The sequence below is a fragment of the Notolabrus celidotus genome, chromosome 23 (assembly GCF_009762535.1).
Source record: "Notolabrus celidotus isolate fNotCel1 chromosome 23, fNotCel1.pri, whole genome shotgun sequence".
NCBI lineage: Eukaryota > Metazoa > Chordata > Actinopteri > Labriformes > Labridae > Notolabrus > Notolabrus celidotus.
The window spans coordinates 17,593,895-17,610,351 of record NC_048294.1 but is presented as its reverse complement, the minus strand read 5'-3'; the positions used below and the strand labels follow the sequence as shown (position 1 = coordinate 17,610,351).

The following is a 16,457-nucleotide window of genomic DNA, read 5'->3' as shown; positions in this document are numbered from 1 at the left end:
AGCAGCACCTGTCGGTACATCTCCACTGACGACAGGCCGGTCAGCTGACCGACTGCAGGAGCACAGACAAAGGAAGGAAAAGATGCTATTTGTTAAAGAAAGCATTCAACTTTGACGTGTGTGTCTTTAAAACTGAGTTGTGTGTGTTTCCTACCTGTGAGGTACGTGTTGTGCGAGGAGTTGATGAAGTAGTGAGACAGCGGTTGGTTCATGTCATCAATAACATCCAGCCTCTCTGGAGGTACGATGCTGTTTTCCTCTCCTCCAAGATAGCGAGTGAAAGCCTGCAAACTGATCTGGTCTGCAACACAGAAAGTATGTTTTACTGACTAACTTTACATGTTCAAGTAAACAGATCAGAATCAATCTGCTCCTGGTAATCAAAACAATTTGATTAGGTTGTTACATTAAAGGGCTGGAGGACACTAATGTAATTACATCATGTGCTTTACTAGTAAACTGACCCAAAAGAGCAAAAAGCTCAAGTTTTGGGGAAAACAACAGATTTAGACAGGGTTCCAGGTTAGTCATGAACACTGTGGGCAGCACAGCGGATCACCTTACAGATTTTGGCTTAGCAGTGTCCTAGCAGGGCTGTTTACGGTAGTCATAGCTCTGTTTTCCCTACCTGTTTGGTACAGTTTATCCAGCAAAAGGTGGATTCATTCACAGATGACCTCCACGTTCTGGATATTTAACAGAAGGGACATTGATACGGGATTTGTAATGCCAGAGCGGAGGGAAACCACTTCGCTGCAGTTAAAGTCAGAGAAAACAAACACCCTCAAGTCTGTAATTACTCGAGTACAGCTGCAGTTTGCTTTAGAACCAACAGATACAAGAAGATAAGCACTGATTCACTCAGATACTGTTTAAAGGTCATTAGAAGAAGCATGTAAAAAAACTTCCTGTGGCTGAATGAAGGAGACTGAAATCATCATCTGACCTTTGATTAGCAGTTTAGTTTATCTTCTTCAGTTCAGGAATGTTTTTTTAATTAAGCTGCTTTGATGAGGCTGATTTGGGAAGGTTATTAATACTTCCTTCTAATTTAAACCACTACACCTCCCTTTTTGCATTAGTCAAAATTATATCAAACATCTCCAGCCCCAAAATTTAAATGGCACTTTTATCACAGCAGCAACATTACATTTTAGAATCAACGTTAAGAAACTACTGATGCTTTTGAGGTGCAGAGAGTGTGGCTGTGTGCATTTCTGTCAGAGCACCTGGTCTGTGAACAGCCTGCCAGAGAAACTGAAGCTTGGCTAAATCAGTTTGGATCTATTAAATCTCATCCTGAAACACACTTTATTAAAAGGTTTTTGTACAAATCATATCCACACATCCTGGACGTCGATATGTTACAACTTCTTATCACTTCAACACTTGTCTTCTGAACTCTGATTGTGTAATTTGTACTTCTGACCATTGTGTGTGTTGTATCTGGGGTGGTCAGAGGTGGAATGAGCACTTCTTGAAATCAGATTTGCCGCCTCAAAATTCAACACTATGATTGGTTATTTCCTTTTAGAGGCAGGACTTATGTTAAGATCAACCATTTGGGCTGTATTCTCTGCATTTAAATGTAGCATATTCTTTTTGCTTGTTCCTTAAAAGTGAAGAAAAATCCCTCACACATTTTAAGGAGAGAGATCAATCTATATAAAACACATGCAAATGCAAAATTACTACCTCCTTCCACCCTACCTTTATATATCACTAGCAGTGGAGCAACGGTCTGAAACACATGCTGCAGTCCTTGACTCTTACTCTTCTCAAATAACTTGATATTACAACATGCACGTACACCAACATATTCATAACTGCATACACACACATTAACCCTCTTTGTAACTCTCTGCTCCCTCTCAACGCTATAGAACAATACTTATGTCACCTCATCTTTCTCTCTTTGTTTTTGTCTTGCCTTTTTTTCTTGATAGTTGTTCTTTTGTCATATTTTGTTTGTCTTTGTTGTTTCTGTGTGTTCTTTTACAGTCTGTTAGTATTATCTGTTTGTATAACTCCAATCTAGATTAAATCTGATAACTTTGTTTGATTACTGTCCTCAAACACATCTTGTTTTTATGTTCTGTAGATGATGGCTTTGAGTTTTTTTTCTGCTCTTGTTTTCTGTGTTAAACGCATGCTTTAGGATTCTCTGGATAGAATAATCTATGAGCAAAAATGTAGGCAAAACAATAAGATGCCGACCTCTCTCCAATTGGCTTGTGTTGGTCTCATATTTCTCCATGGTTTGTCGGACCTGCTCTCTCTTCAGCGGGGGGTACAGCACCTCGTTCAGTCTGGAGTCTCGCTGCTTGCGGTTGATGAAGTCCACCAGCTGGTCCAGGGAGATGAAAGGCTTCCCCTTGGAGCCACTGGAGCACATACAAATACAGTTTGCATATAGTCTCTGATATGCATGTTGTCAGCATTTCAAGGTATCCTAAAAATACAACTTGTGTGTAACTTTAAAGGATTTAAAGTCAGGGTTCGACTTTTATTCAGGAAAAATAAGAACACATATGTTCTGCTTAGTGGAAGTTATAAGTCACATACCTTTCCTCAAAGATACTTTGTATCTCAGGGCGCAGACAGAGGGTGGCGAGAAACTTCTGGAAGGCCTCCCACGTGAAATCATCTGGCTTGAGCCCCTCTGACTGAAAGAGAACAGAGGGATTGTTTTGAAAGAAATGCAAGGAAAGAGAAAGAGGCCTGTTTTTTTCAGTGACACTTTACAGCCTCCAGCTAAACTCTGAAGAACAATGTAGTCCCTTAGAACACTGACAACATACAATAAATGTGAAGGCTGAACAGAAATATCTTCTTTTTTTTCACTCTGTTTTTCTGGTGAACCAGCAGGAGGCGTCCGAGCACAGAAATACAAAGAGAAACACTGACCGTGCAGTTTGCACAATCTAGTCTCCTGTTGAAAAAGAAATGCCTTGTGACTCAACCAATCTGATTCTTTGAAGAGATTGCAACAACCCATCACACACAGGAAACCTTGTTTTACCACCCAAGCCACAGTCATTTGGTACCTTAAATTGCAAGTATAAGCAGTATTTAGACCCTATCGTAGGGAAATGCACAACGTGTGTGTCATCATTTGCTCTCAGTTTTAAAAGAATGAATGAAGTCTGGTTTTAGGACGGTCACTTCTGGAAGCCAAAGTAAATAGATTTCTTTTAAACTGACTTACTCTACAGAGTTTTACTGTTGTTACATTAAAAGGACAGAGGGTGACGTAGCATTACATAACAGTTAATATTTTTATCAAATTGATTATTATAGGTCATTATTTTTAGCCATGCTTATTCAACTGTTAACATTTTTTGGATAATTTATATTCAATTGACATTTTGCATCAAACATCTCGCCCTGTCTTCAGCATTGTGTGTGCTCATCATCCTTACATTCTCAACATGGTTCAAAACCATTGCCCCAAAAGCCCACAAATAACGACAGAATGAAAAAACGTAATGACAACTGAAAGGAAACTATGAATAATTAGGGGGCTTTTAGCCTCTCTGCTAACAGCTACAGTGTGCCCACCTGTCAATCATGTCAACCATGACCTTATCGAGGTAAAACTTCGAAGTTAAATATCTTCACCCCCTGTGTGCCAATCATAGACTGTATAAAATATGGACGTAGTATCCGTGACGTCACCCATCTGTTCCTGAGCGCTGTTTTGAAGCAAATCGACGGCGGCAGTCAAATTGGAAATGCGGAACTCAACCAGTCAAAGTGTGAGGTAAAGGGAATGAGTTTGAGCCTCTTAGCCAACAGCTACGTGTTCCCGACCGGGAGTCAAGTCTGTCATGTCCTTATTTGGGCAAAAACTCATAATCTTAATATCTTCTGAACCGTCGCGTGAGATAAAAATTCACCCCTGTGTGTGCCAATTGATAAATTAGCTACGTAGAGCCAAGCCGATTTTTGAAGCAGGCTGTAAACATGTTTAGTAATGCTGCAAAGATTGTCTTTGTTGAATTGCTGTTCCGGTGTATCTGCAGCCAGCCTCGAGCTGATTCTCAATGAATTGTAGTTTATACCACTTCTGCATGGGCTTCATAGTTTGAAACCGGAGGTTGCTGCTTGGTGCCAATAGAGAAATGAGCTTTCAGATCAAAACTGTGTTTTGAACCAGGCAGTAAACATGTTTATAATTGCCGTAAAGATTGTCTCTTTTGAATGGGTGTGTATGTGGTTTCTGGTGTTTCTGCAGCCAGCCTCAAGCGGAGGCTTTATGAACTGCAGTTTTTGGCACTTTCGCATAGGCTCTATATTTTAACACCAGAGGTTGCCGCTTGGCTGCAACCAGCAAAATGTTCATTAAACATTTGTCGCATTTCTAACAAATGTTGAGGTATAACTCCAAAATACAACATCTTGACTAGTCCTTAATAAGGTGGTGGTGGTGGTTTGAGTTCTGGTTACTGCAGTTCCTCCAACATGTGGGGTGAACATTTCAGTAACTTTTAAAAGAAATTGGCACCTTTAATGCTGTATTCCAACTGCTTCTAAACTGCCATGAGACCAACTATATGAATCACATTTTTTATATCATGCATAATCTCTACAGCAACAACTTTATTGAAGGAGTGGTTTGCATTCAGGGAAATACGAAGAAGCTTTTTTGCTAAAAGTTAAACGTACAAACTTAAAAAATAGAGGGAAACAGGAAGCCAAGTGTTCTTATTAACATGGTAATTCTTTAAATGTAAAAACTTGTGAGTCTCGTTAAAAGTTGACTGAAATGAAGATTCTTCCCTCATTGCTATCTTTTAGGCATTCAGCTGATTCTATTTTGACGTTCTTACAATGCAAAGGCATCCAAACAATTCTCCCACACCCCAGGGTGATAGACTGAGTCGTAGCTGTTGTCATGTACGCAGGACTACGACATATCTTAAGTGGCCCCTGTTGTCAGTGATCGCTGTGGATGATTACCCTGTTATTTACGAGGCCACACTGCTCCAGAGCTGTCTCCACTCTCTTCTTATCTGAAAACATCTTCAGGATACTGAAAGACAGAGTTTGGAAAAGACACAGTCATTGTTAAAAAAAAAAAGTTACCGGTAAAAACTTTTCTTTGTTTTATCAGCAAAGTCTTAAAGGATTAGATTTACATTTATGACGTTTAAGAGCAAGGGGTGGGTCAAATGTCAAGAGCCAGCAGAGATAAACTAGAGTAGAGCTGATAGTGAAAGTGGAAGAGAGCTAGAGAAGAGGAAAGGAAAGAAGAAGCAGGAGGCACTGGCTGTTTTAAGCGTGTATAAAGTTTAACGAGTGGTTCATGTGGGCGTCTCTCACTTCTTCACAGGAATCTTCCCGTCCTGATTCACCTGCAGCTTTAACTTGGTGTACCTGAAAAACAGAAACACACAGAGTTTACAAACCATTCTCTAATGTCTTCAGTTGTCTCAAGTCAGTTTTAGACACACTTGACTCCTTACGCTTTGAGGAGGAAGGTGCTCCGCGATGCATTCTGGGAAAGAATGTTTGTCGCCAAAGTGAAGAGCTCATCGGTCCAAATCTAGGAACGCAAACACAGAAAAATGAGCAAGATGATAAAGTGGGGTTGTGTGACTGTTTGCCTGGTGTTAAACTAAGTGATGCACACACAGACACACACACACACACACACACACAAAAATCCCTCCTTACAACTTCGAAGCACGCACACACACATGCTTCTAATGTCAACATTGTAAAGAGAGTAATCAGTATATGACCTGAGGGAAGAGGGCCAGAAGAAGAGGAGGGGAGGAATGAGAGGTTGAAGGAAGGAAAGATATAATGAAGGAAAAGAGTTTGAGATGTAAAAGAAAAGGTGGTATGTTTTCATATGATGGGTGTAGTTTCTACCTTTGCTGTATCTTCCTGCATAGCCTGGAAGTTGAGGAAGTTGGTGTTGACCAGGTCATTGCCATGGACGATGGTAACCAGCTTCCCTTCAACGTTATCACCCTTCCCGAAGCCCAGCACCTCCCGCAGCTTTGGATCCTGACACACAAACACACATTTGATTTCTTAAATGTGAAACTTTCTAGGACACACTGTTTTTTTTGCGCATGTAAAGCCTCCATCCTCCCCACTACTCGTCAATCTCTGTCTCCAGAGAACAGTAAATGTGATGCATGTGGTGCACTCTGATCTAATTAAGCAAACGACTCATTCCTTCTTTCAGACCACTCTTTCTCCACCAGCAGCTCTCTCAGTGTCTCTCTATCAATTATGCATTCTCTCCATTACTCCCTCTCCATCGGCTCTCTCTTTCATTTCAATTAAACAAATTAACTCGGGGGGTTGTTTATATAGATAGTTCGGCCAAAGGAGTGCACAGAATGTTCATGAAGCACATAGCTGGAGGTTAAAGGATCAGTGCAGCACACAAACACAAATTACAAATATTTTTCCTGCTTTTTTTTTTACTTCAACAGTAACTCCTCTTTCCAATTGATCAAGAGCAGAGCCAAGTATTAACAGTTTTATGAGAACAACTGCCTCCCAAAGAAGTAGCTCTCATAAAAGTGTTGACATTGTGTTCTGTGGACTTTCCAGAGCAACACAAACACTGGTGCTGGATGTTAGTGATGATGACGTTTTTGAAACAGCATTGGCATTTTTTATTGCCCAAGCAACACAACATCGATATGCTTTCATCTAAAAAGTCAACATGGAGTAAAAGCAACATGAGAATTTAATCTGAGTTTTGTTGAATATGTACTGTAAAGGCTTCAGCAAAGATCAGAATCAGAATCAGAAATACTTTATTTATCCCAGGGAGGGAAATTCGGGAATCTCAAATTTCATCTACTGAATGTTTCATCTATTAAACAAGCTATCCACTAACATGAGCTACAGATGAGTCGTGATTTTGGAATATTCAAATAATGGTTCAATGATTAAAAAATGGAATAGTTCATGTGACTATTAACTTATCTTTTAAATTTATTTGTGTCTTTGTTTTTCCTAACGCCTGGTTGTAATGCAGCACAGCCATCCAACAGTGGTTGTAGCACATCTGAAAGCTGTTTTTTGCCATTAAAAAACAAAAGACTTCCATAATAACGATACGAAATAAGAGAGGCTCAGTGAGATTCAGAACTGGAGAAAAAACGCAGCAACGCCGAAGAGCTCTAGAAGGAACTTCTACGATAAAATAAATAATCTATATCTAGATCATATCCGCATGTATATCATATCTAACTAACATATCAACAACTTTGCACAATCACTATTCTATTCGAAGAATCAACAAATAGTTAGCATTGACAATTCAATAGTATTTTTGCTTGAAGTGCCCATCCCTAACATGAGCCCCTTTCACACATGCACTACACCCCTGAAAATTGTCCTTGTTGGTTGCATGTGTGAACACAAACAGCCAAATCTCCTCAACCCAATGGTAAGCTGCCTTCTCCTGTCAGATCTGAGGTAAAAAGTCTCTGTGAAGTCATGGTGAGCTGAAGTGTGAATGCAGCATATGAAAGTCTAGAATGGGGTGCTGGTTGGTCTTGTGGTTTCAGCACATGCCCTATACCCAGAAGCTGTTAGTCTCCTGGTTCGTTTCCTGGCCACAACTTTTCGCTGCATGTCGTCCCAAAATTTGCACCATTGCATATGTGTTGCAGAAGCGTCTATAAACACGTTTCAGTGATGATAACCCAGAAACAGTAACCTATAATGCTGATTTATACTTCTGCGTCTCCCCTACGCAGCAGGGGCTGATGGGGACATGAGCACCACATACTTGTGCGTCGATGTGTCTGTGTCACCAATTCTCAGATGTAATGCTTGAGGGCAGTGTGGTCTCTCTGATAGCCGGTCGCCTGTTTCCGGCCCCGATGCGATCTCTGTTTACCTTTCCACAGCGATTCAGAGCGTTTTATGTTAATCTACAGCTGATACATGTTGCTGTTTATCATGCAGACATGATTATGGGAAAGAATAGAGAGGAGGAGACGAAATACACGGCCAATGTCTGGCCGATGAGCAGGGATCCCGGAAGTGCTGTAAATGCAGGAAATACAATGCTGCCGAGCGGACCAATCACAGGACTTGTGGTCTGTGTCGATTCTACGCGTAGTTACATTTTGGAGGAGGTGCACATCAGCTATGTGCGTAGGCCTCTGCGTATGTAAAGGAGCTATGCAGACCTCCGGCGTAGGCTACACCGTCGATTCGACGCAGAAGTATAAATCAGCCTTTAGAGGTCTCCAACCTCCCGCATGCTCTACCTATGCATACACCCTTTGCCCAATTAAACGGAGTATTTTTGAGAACATATCTAATGCTGAGAATTTTGCACCAACCTGGGACATGTGTGAAAGGAACTACTGAAAAATGTAAGCTTCTGACTGCCCTGAAACAATCTATGGTGTGATTGCTTTGGACCAGACAAACAGCATACAGTGCATTAATCAGAGCTTGTTTTTGCTTGCAAAACAGTTTCCTGGTGTCTGCTTATAAAACAACTTCCCAGCCCATTTCCCATGTCTGGTAAATGACACAGACATGTTAGAAAAGCTGCAGGATGTCAAAGGAAATCATAATAATAAGATTAAAGGATGCTTAAATGCACATGACTTGAAACATAGACATTATTGATAAAGTACTGACAAAGCAGCTTTAAGATAATTTTACTATCAGCACAACAGACAGAGTTGTATGAGGCTTTAAGCATTTGAACCACTCTCATCGCATTACAGCTTAAAATTAAATTTTTGCACAACTTTGGACTTCCGTTAGATGGCTAACATTTCATTGCAAAAAAACGGAGACCTGCTCTTGCATAGGGATTAAAAGCAGAACCAAATTTTGGTTTTATTCACTCATACCACGCTTCAAATAAGATAATAAAAACCAGAGGCACTAACTTATCATTACCCATGACTACTTTGATCCACCAGCCTGCCCTTTGTTGACACATCCTTTATGTTTGAACTGGACCGCTCCTGCCCTGCTTTATGTGAGCTGCTCTTTCAAGCCAATCATTGCGCTTACACAATGACTTCCTCGCCAACAGCCACTAGTTATATAATTTCCTGTCTGACAGTCCATCTGTCAGAGGGCTCATTAGCGCTCTGTCACCTTTGTACCATCAGCTGAGAGAGGAAACACACGCATATAATGGGCGCACACACACACACACACACACACACACACACACACACACACACACACACACACACACACACACACACACACACACACACACACACACACACACACACACACACACACACACACACACACATCTTTTCATGACAGTAACACTTGAGCATCACATTTTCGTTCCAAGGACAAAGTTATCAACAGCAGGAGATGACAGCTTTTTTCTCCCTCGCTTACACACACACACACACACGCACACGCACACGCACACACACACACACACACACACACACACACACACACACACACACACACACACACAACTAACCTTTGGTTGTTTGGCGTATTTTCCTGTTCTGGTGTCCCTGATAGTGGCCATGTCCAGAATCTCCACCTCCTGAGAGACAAATCAATCAGTCACTTCACTGCTGAGAATCATCACCATTAGCATCATCACAGTAACAACATAATAAAAAAAACTATTTCTGGGCACTGTTCAGTATCATGTAGAAAAGCAAAGGCAGAGGAAACAGAGACAATAGTTGAATTATGATTTTTATATTTCTGCTGACATTGTCATTATTGTGTTAGATAAAATATCTCCACAGCGGTTGGAACATTGACGCAACATTTGTAAAGAGACTCATGGTTCCTCAAGGTTTTACCATAACGGTTAAACTGACCTCTATAAGGATTTGTTTTTTATTTTACAAGTCCTCTGTTCTAACTATGAATACTACAGTGCTGCGTAGATTTGCATATTTTGGGAAGTGGCTAATTTGACTGACAGGCCCGCCTCAGCTCATTTTTTGCCTGTGTCTATGCTGACTGAAAGTTAGGTTAGGTTGATGGTTTTTGGGGTGTTTAATAACGAGAGAATTGGGAACAACATACAGCATAGGGCCACATATATATATTCTTAAATTTAGGTGATTATACGATCATTTCAACATACTGATGAATATTATATTTAATTTCTGAAAATTACTTGACACTGCATCTTCAAATGTGGTTCAGAGTGTGTTGGCAGCCTTATCTTCAGTGGTGGACAGTAAGAGAGAAAATGTACTTGAGTACTGTACTGAAGTACATTTTTTGAGTATCTGTGCTTTACTTAAGTATTATATTTTGGGAAACTTATTACTTTTACTCCACTACATTTATATCAGTGCTCCAGTTACTCACTACTTTATCTTTGAAGTCAGCTCATGAATTTCCTTCTCTTTTCTGAAATCTGATCCCTAAGACAGTAAAATGTGTTTGTGTAGTTCTGTTTGTCTCAGTGGTTTAGCCGTACCCGTATATCGTGTGTCTCCACGGTTGAACGTGGAGCAAACACAGAGCAGATTTCACTCAGATCAGGCAGTTCATTTAGAGGTGGTAGTTATGGCTAAAATTCTCCACCTGAGCACCAATGTCCATATCTTCAGCCCGTGTTAGAGGTTTTTGAAATGAAGAATGATACGTATCATTTGAAATGTTCTCCCTGTTTCCCACTCTGCCCAAACATACAAAAATTCACTGTCCAACCTGAGAAAGCGTGTTGAGCTATGTAACATTTGTTTCATTCCAGATGAACATTTCAAACTAAGTTGTCTGTGCTTGGAGTAACTTAGTGTCTGTTTTTAACCCATGGTATAGTTTTTAGAGATTTAAAGTAATGGTTTAAATAAACTGAATGTAACCGAGTGTACTTCTATGGAGTCTTGACTGTACTCATGCTTTGTGAAAATACAACATTTTGAGACGTTTTTAAGAAGTACTTTGAATACTTAAGTATTTTTAAAAGCAAGTACTTCAGTACTTTAACTCAAGTAATAATCTGACAAAGAAACGTTCACTTGTATTAGAGTAATATTTGACCTGGAGTATCTATACTTTGACTTAAGTAATGAAGCTGTGCACTTTGTCCACCACTGCTTATCTTTTAGTGTAACAACAAATGAATAACAAAAAATGTACACAACAATTAAAAAGGACTGTATTTTCAATTGATAAAAGGTGCTACCTATATTTGAGCACCCTAGTGACATGTCACCCTATATCAGTGCCAAACCCTCAACTTATAAACTTTTTTTTCCTGCTATTACAACTAATGTAAGAAGCAGTCAGCAGAAACACTGATGTAACAAAAGTATGTTGGATGGATGGGAAAAAGAAGAAATGCTTGAATAAATGCCGGTGTTGAGATAAATTCCTAAGGGCCAAGAGTTTATAGCCTGTCTAGGATTTCTCCTCCCATTAAAGCCTCTTTTATTTATCTTTTATCAGACTCTCCTGCTTCTCTGGACATAAAACACAACCAGTGACAAATGAACTGTGTGTGTGTGCATGTGTGTGTTTGGGTGAGACAATGGAAAACAGAGAGACAGAGAGAAAGAGGAGATATTTGGAAGGAACTCTGCATACACACACCCACACACACACACTCCAGAGTCTGCATATCTTGGACATGTCTTTAGAGCAGATTTGCGTGACTGATGCTGTGATACAAACAGACACATGTACACATGCACGCACAAGTAGAAAGACAAAGCACACATTGATGGAAGATAAGAAAAGTGTTTTAAAAGGCAACAGCAAGCGGAGAGAATATGGTCTGGAAGCTGAGACGAGGCAAGAGACAAAAATGGGAGTGAAGAACATGAGGCGGAGAGTGCAGTCATAAAATCGGCCATAAACACAGAGGAAGACACACTGTAAATATTTGTTTAGCCCTACAATCCCTGAGGCTGTCTCACTTCATTTCAGTGACTAACATGCTCATCCTCTCTATCTCTGTGTAGCTTGTTTGTTGGCATCAAGGGCATTTAAGGGCAAATTCACATTATTTCCCTCTATCCTCAGATGTCTCACTGATGAAGAAACTTAAACGCATTAACGTCACTCTTTCTTTGTTTGCTGTCTGAATCTGGGACAGATTGTCATTTTGTCAAATGCCTCCTTGTCCGTGTTCAACCCAGATCCTCAGTCCAAAAATAACAACAAAGATAACCTCATGAAGTCACACTACTTGGCTGAAGTTTTGAAACTCATCTCTTCCACATTCCTCCTTTCATTACTTCACTCTCGCTGTGATGTCATCCCCATGCTGTCTCTGTGCTCCCCTGGGATTGGCTTGCAAGTAAAAAAAGGTCAGTGTTGGACCAATTGCATCAAACTCTGTCTTAAGCATTGTCCTCTGATTGGCCTGTGGAGAATAACTTACTTCCTGAGGGAATAAAGCGCTTCTGGGTCTGTGGGACACACACACATATGCACACATGCACTCACACACATCCACAGACACACACACCTCCTCTCCCATAGGCCGTGGTTTCATTCTACCATTGCCATAGTGACTCCTTGGAGACCACAGTAATGAGACTATAACTTTGTGCGTGTGTGTCTGACAGTTAACATTACCTATGCTAGTTAGTTACAAACACACACACACTCCAGCACGCACACTCTGGCGGTAGGATACAGAGAGGCATATCCTCAACATGCAGGTCCTGACTTGTGAAACATCCTGACCTGTTGAGCAAGACAGAGTGTATGCGGGAGTGTGTAGGTGTGTGCATGGAAAAGGCTTGTAAGTCAGGCCTTATTGGATGCATGTGACACAGCAGCCAAGGCAACTCTTCAAGTACAAATGTATCAGCATGTGATCAGTGAAATGCATGAATGTGTTGTTAAAATGTGTCCCAAATGATTGCGTATCTGAGAGCACAACCTGGTGAGTGGGTGAGTGTGAAGGTCGGTCATCTCTGAGCACATTCCTAACATATTCTGGCCTTCTGCTCAGTTAGCATGTGTGTATCTGTGTGTTTCAGTGTGTAATATTTAGCTAGTCATGGCAGCTGTAGCCCTTCATTCATCTGTCAGCGCTAAGCCCAAACACAGCTCGCTCCATTTATCACTTTAGACTCAGCTGCAGGCTCATTATGGTTCCAAATGAGTCTGGGTGACAGTTTTCCAGGAGTTGTGTTGTGATAAAGTGCTACAATTTACTCTAATTTACTATGTTTGGTACTAAAGGACTTTCCCTTAGCCTGCCTTCTGTATTTCTGATTTACATAGTGATTTCCTACATTTCCCAGAATGCACTCTGTTGCCACTCTTTTGAACTTGTTGCACCTGTTGATCACACTGGCAGGTAACTAAAAGCAGACCTTTTAAAGTTGAAAAGAAAACTAGGAATTTGATACTGCAATGCATTCTGGTTTATTAAGTGCAGCACATAAGTGTACTTTGGTTTCCAGAAAACATTACCAATACTTTCATTTCTGAGGCTTAAATCTGTCATTCTACTACGTTCTACTATATTCAACTACAAAATAAAGACCTACAGGGCTCACTTATTAATACATCTTGTTGATCTGATTATTCCAAAAAGGACAACCTGTCTTTTAAGAGGGATTTTGTAACTTTTGAACAAAGCAAAGCTAGCTGTTTCCTCCTTTTTCAATTCATTATCCTAAGCTAACAGGGCATTTACATTTGTTGGAGAGATATTGAGTAACTATACATAACAATGTAAAATCTGTGTGCACAGGAACAGACTCTGGTATGAGAAACATTCTGGTTTGTAATCTGAGTAGTACTAAATGGCAAGCCTTAGTGTATGCAGGAAATGCAATTGTATGGGGAGCAAAAGCAGGTGGAACGTAATCCACGGTAATGACATCCAGTCCACAGTGATGTGGCCATTTATCATCACTTTGAAAGGATGTCTGCATGCTTTGCAGCTAACAAACAGTCACAAGCACAAACATTTCAAATTGAGAAACAGAGCCAATCAACTTCCCTTTTCCTGACTTCCTTGAATGCCTCAGGAAATAATGATTTAAAGTTGTTTCTTCTCCTCTTCGAGGAAATTGAAAAAAGCTTACATTTCTACTTTCTAGAAATTGACATTATCATGTTGTTATTTTGAAAAATTTGAAATTAATCTGTTGCCTGGAAAAAAACAAGAAAAAAGTGTTCTGATTTCAGCGGTTAGACCTTATATGACATGGATGTAGTCTCAGTGTTGTCATCCATTGGTTTCTGAAGAGAAGTTTTGAAACTTAACAATGACGGGTGCCATGTTGGAAATGCTGACTCAGCCTTTAACCTAGACTTGGGCAAAGAGATGGAGCTGAGGTGGGCTTTTAACCTTCTTGCAAACATCTACAACACGCCCACCTGTCCATCAACTCAGCTGTGCAAATGTATGCATGATTGTAAGTGTTTCTATTATCTTAAAGGATAAGGTAACAAAAAATGTACCACATGTACGGAGTGTATGCATAGATGAATTAGCTCCATACAAAAAGCTGTCTCTTGAACCAGACTGTAAACTTGTTTAATTTCACTTAAAAAAGTAAAAAAAGGGTATTTTAACATGGGACCTAACGGGTTCTTCTGCAGCCAGTTTCAAGTGGACACCTGAAGAACTACAGTTTTTGCACTTATCGATTGGCTTCATTTTTTAACATCCTATGTTGCTGAGTGGGTTACACCAATGAAGTAAGCCTGAGTGAAGCCTCTGTGTAGTAAGGCTTATTTTTCACTTTTCTTTCACTGGTGGAAATGGGCTTAACACTGTTTCAGTTCTGATTCCCAGAAAGAAATGTCTTTAGTTCTTGTATTTATAAAAGAATTATGAACTAGCACTTCTCATTCAGCTGTCATAACATGTTGAACTTTGAAATAAATTTTTTGTACAGTAAAATTACACCTTGTGTACTAGTGTGTACTATTTACAGGGAAACTGAGACTCTCCATAAATGCATGACCAGACACCCCTTGAGAGTTGTAATTAACCGAGTAATGTCACCATTAATTTTGCAGGCACATCTTGAGGGGTCTAGTTTGCTTCACTTTTGATCTGAACCCATGGCTGCTTCTCAAGTTTGACTGTAAATATTGTGTAACACAGAGGAGATGGCCATTATCCACTGAAACAGATACTGTAATGGCTTCCAACTATAGTTGATGGGTTTCAAGGTTGGACAGATATAAGGACAGTATTTATCTTTTCTTTGATTCTATGTGATGTGAAATTGTTTTAAACAAATAAAAATAGCATTTCATACAGGCTTAACCCGGAGATGTCCTTCACATTGTGCTGCGCTTGCATGTATCGGTGGTGAACAATAATTATTAGGTCAGTCTATATTTAGGGACTTAGCACAAGTACAGTTAATGTGAATGTGATTTGATTAAGCCCACGTTCACTCACTCCTTTCCTTCCTGCATTTCTTTGATTGACTTTTCACTTCCCCTCCTCCCTCCTACTCTGCTACTGTCCTTCATTCCTTTTCTTAAGATTAGAAAAACAAGAAAGGGCAACTCAACAATCAAAAGACAGCCACTCCTTTCCTCTGACGCGCCTGACCGTGCATTTGAAAGATCACCCTGGCTAAATATGTCTCCAATGACCAATCACAGCTGCTATCAAATGGCACATGATGACGGCATATAGGAAACTGATCCTCCTGGAGACACACACGCACATACACACCAACACGAACGGTGCCAGGACGGCATACATCTCCACCCTTTGGTACAGAGGAGAGGAGAGATGGCCTTATTAGAGGAAGATTTTGAAAGACACAGGAACATATGAGAAATAGAACAAAGAGATCTTCAAACTGTTTTATAGCCACGTTGGGAAAGTTGGCAAGGTGTTTATAGACAGAGAAGAAGAGGGACACTTAATACTCCTGTGAAGCATGGGACAACTCCAAAACTTTGTCTCTGTGTCACCTCGTGAATGTCTGTGTACAGCATGTTGATAACATCACACTCTCTCTTTTCTATCCCTCTTCTGCTCCCTCATTCTGTGTTTATCTCTCTTTGTCTTTCCTCCCCACTTTGCATCATATTTCACTGCTCTGAGAGAGAGAAAATGAACAGAGAGTAAACATTGAAGTCACTTAGCCGACAGAAGGATCCAGAGTGATTTGTAATCAGAGAAATATTGGAGGAAAAAGAGGAGGACGTGCAGAAATGTTGGACTGATAAAAGGAAACAATCAAACATGAAAGAGAAATTCAGCCCAAATGCATGAGAGAAAGGCATTATTGATGAGGGGGAAATCAAAAACACAGTTAAACATCAATAAAAAGAACACACACAAACAGCACAGTCATCCCAATTATCTCCAGGCACTGGGAAAAAGAGGCAGACTTTGGCCCAACACACACAGAGACCCACACGAAATGAAAATAGTTGCAGTAATCACAAATGTTCCCGCAATATACAAACACACATAGATCAATGGGACTGAATTTACAACATCCGCAGCCACCCACAGCCCACACACACACACACACAAACACACAGATTAGACAGGA

The 16,457-nt window shown here is 40.3% G+C and overlaps 1 protein-coding gene across 1 annotated transcript in view; it reads right to left on the bottom strand.

The window, feature by feature from the left end:
- The window catches only part of LOC117807805 (1-phosphatidylinositol 4,5-bisphosphate phosphodiesterase beta-3-like), an 89,378-nt gene that overhangs the window by 39,017 nt on the left and 33,904 nt on the right, over positions 1-16,457 (bottom strand). Inside the window, exons 3-11 of the mRNA XM_034677207.1 lie at positions 9,461-9,529; positions 5,881-6,018; positions 5,469-5,548; positions 5,326-5,379; positions 4,963-5,035; positions 2,566-2,666; positions 2,218-2,384; positions 155-301; positions 4-52 (exon numbers count right to left, since the gene is read on the bottom strand). Of these exons, the coding sequence (XP_034533098.1) occupies positions 4-52; positions 155-301; positions 2,218-2,384; positions 2,566-2,666; positions 4,963-5,035; positions 5,326-5,379; positions 5,469-5,548; positions 5,881-6,018; positions 9,461-9,529 (878 nt within the window). The remainder of the gene's footprint in view (positions 1-3; positions 53-154; positions 302-2,217; positions 2,385-2,565; positions 2,667-4,962; positions 5,036-5,325; positions 5,380-5,468; positions 5,549-5,880; positions 6,019-9,460; positions 9,530-16,457) is intronic.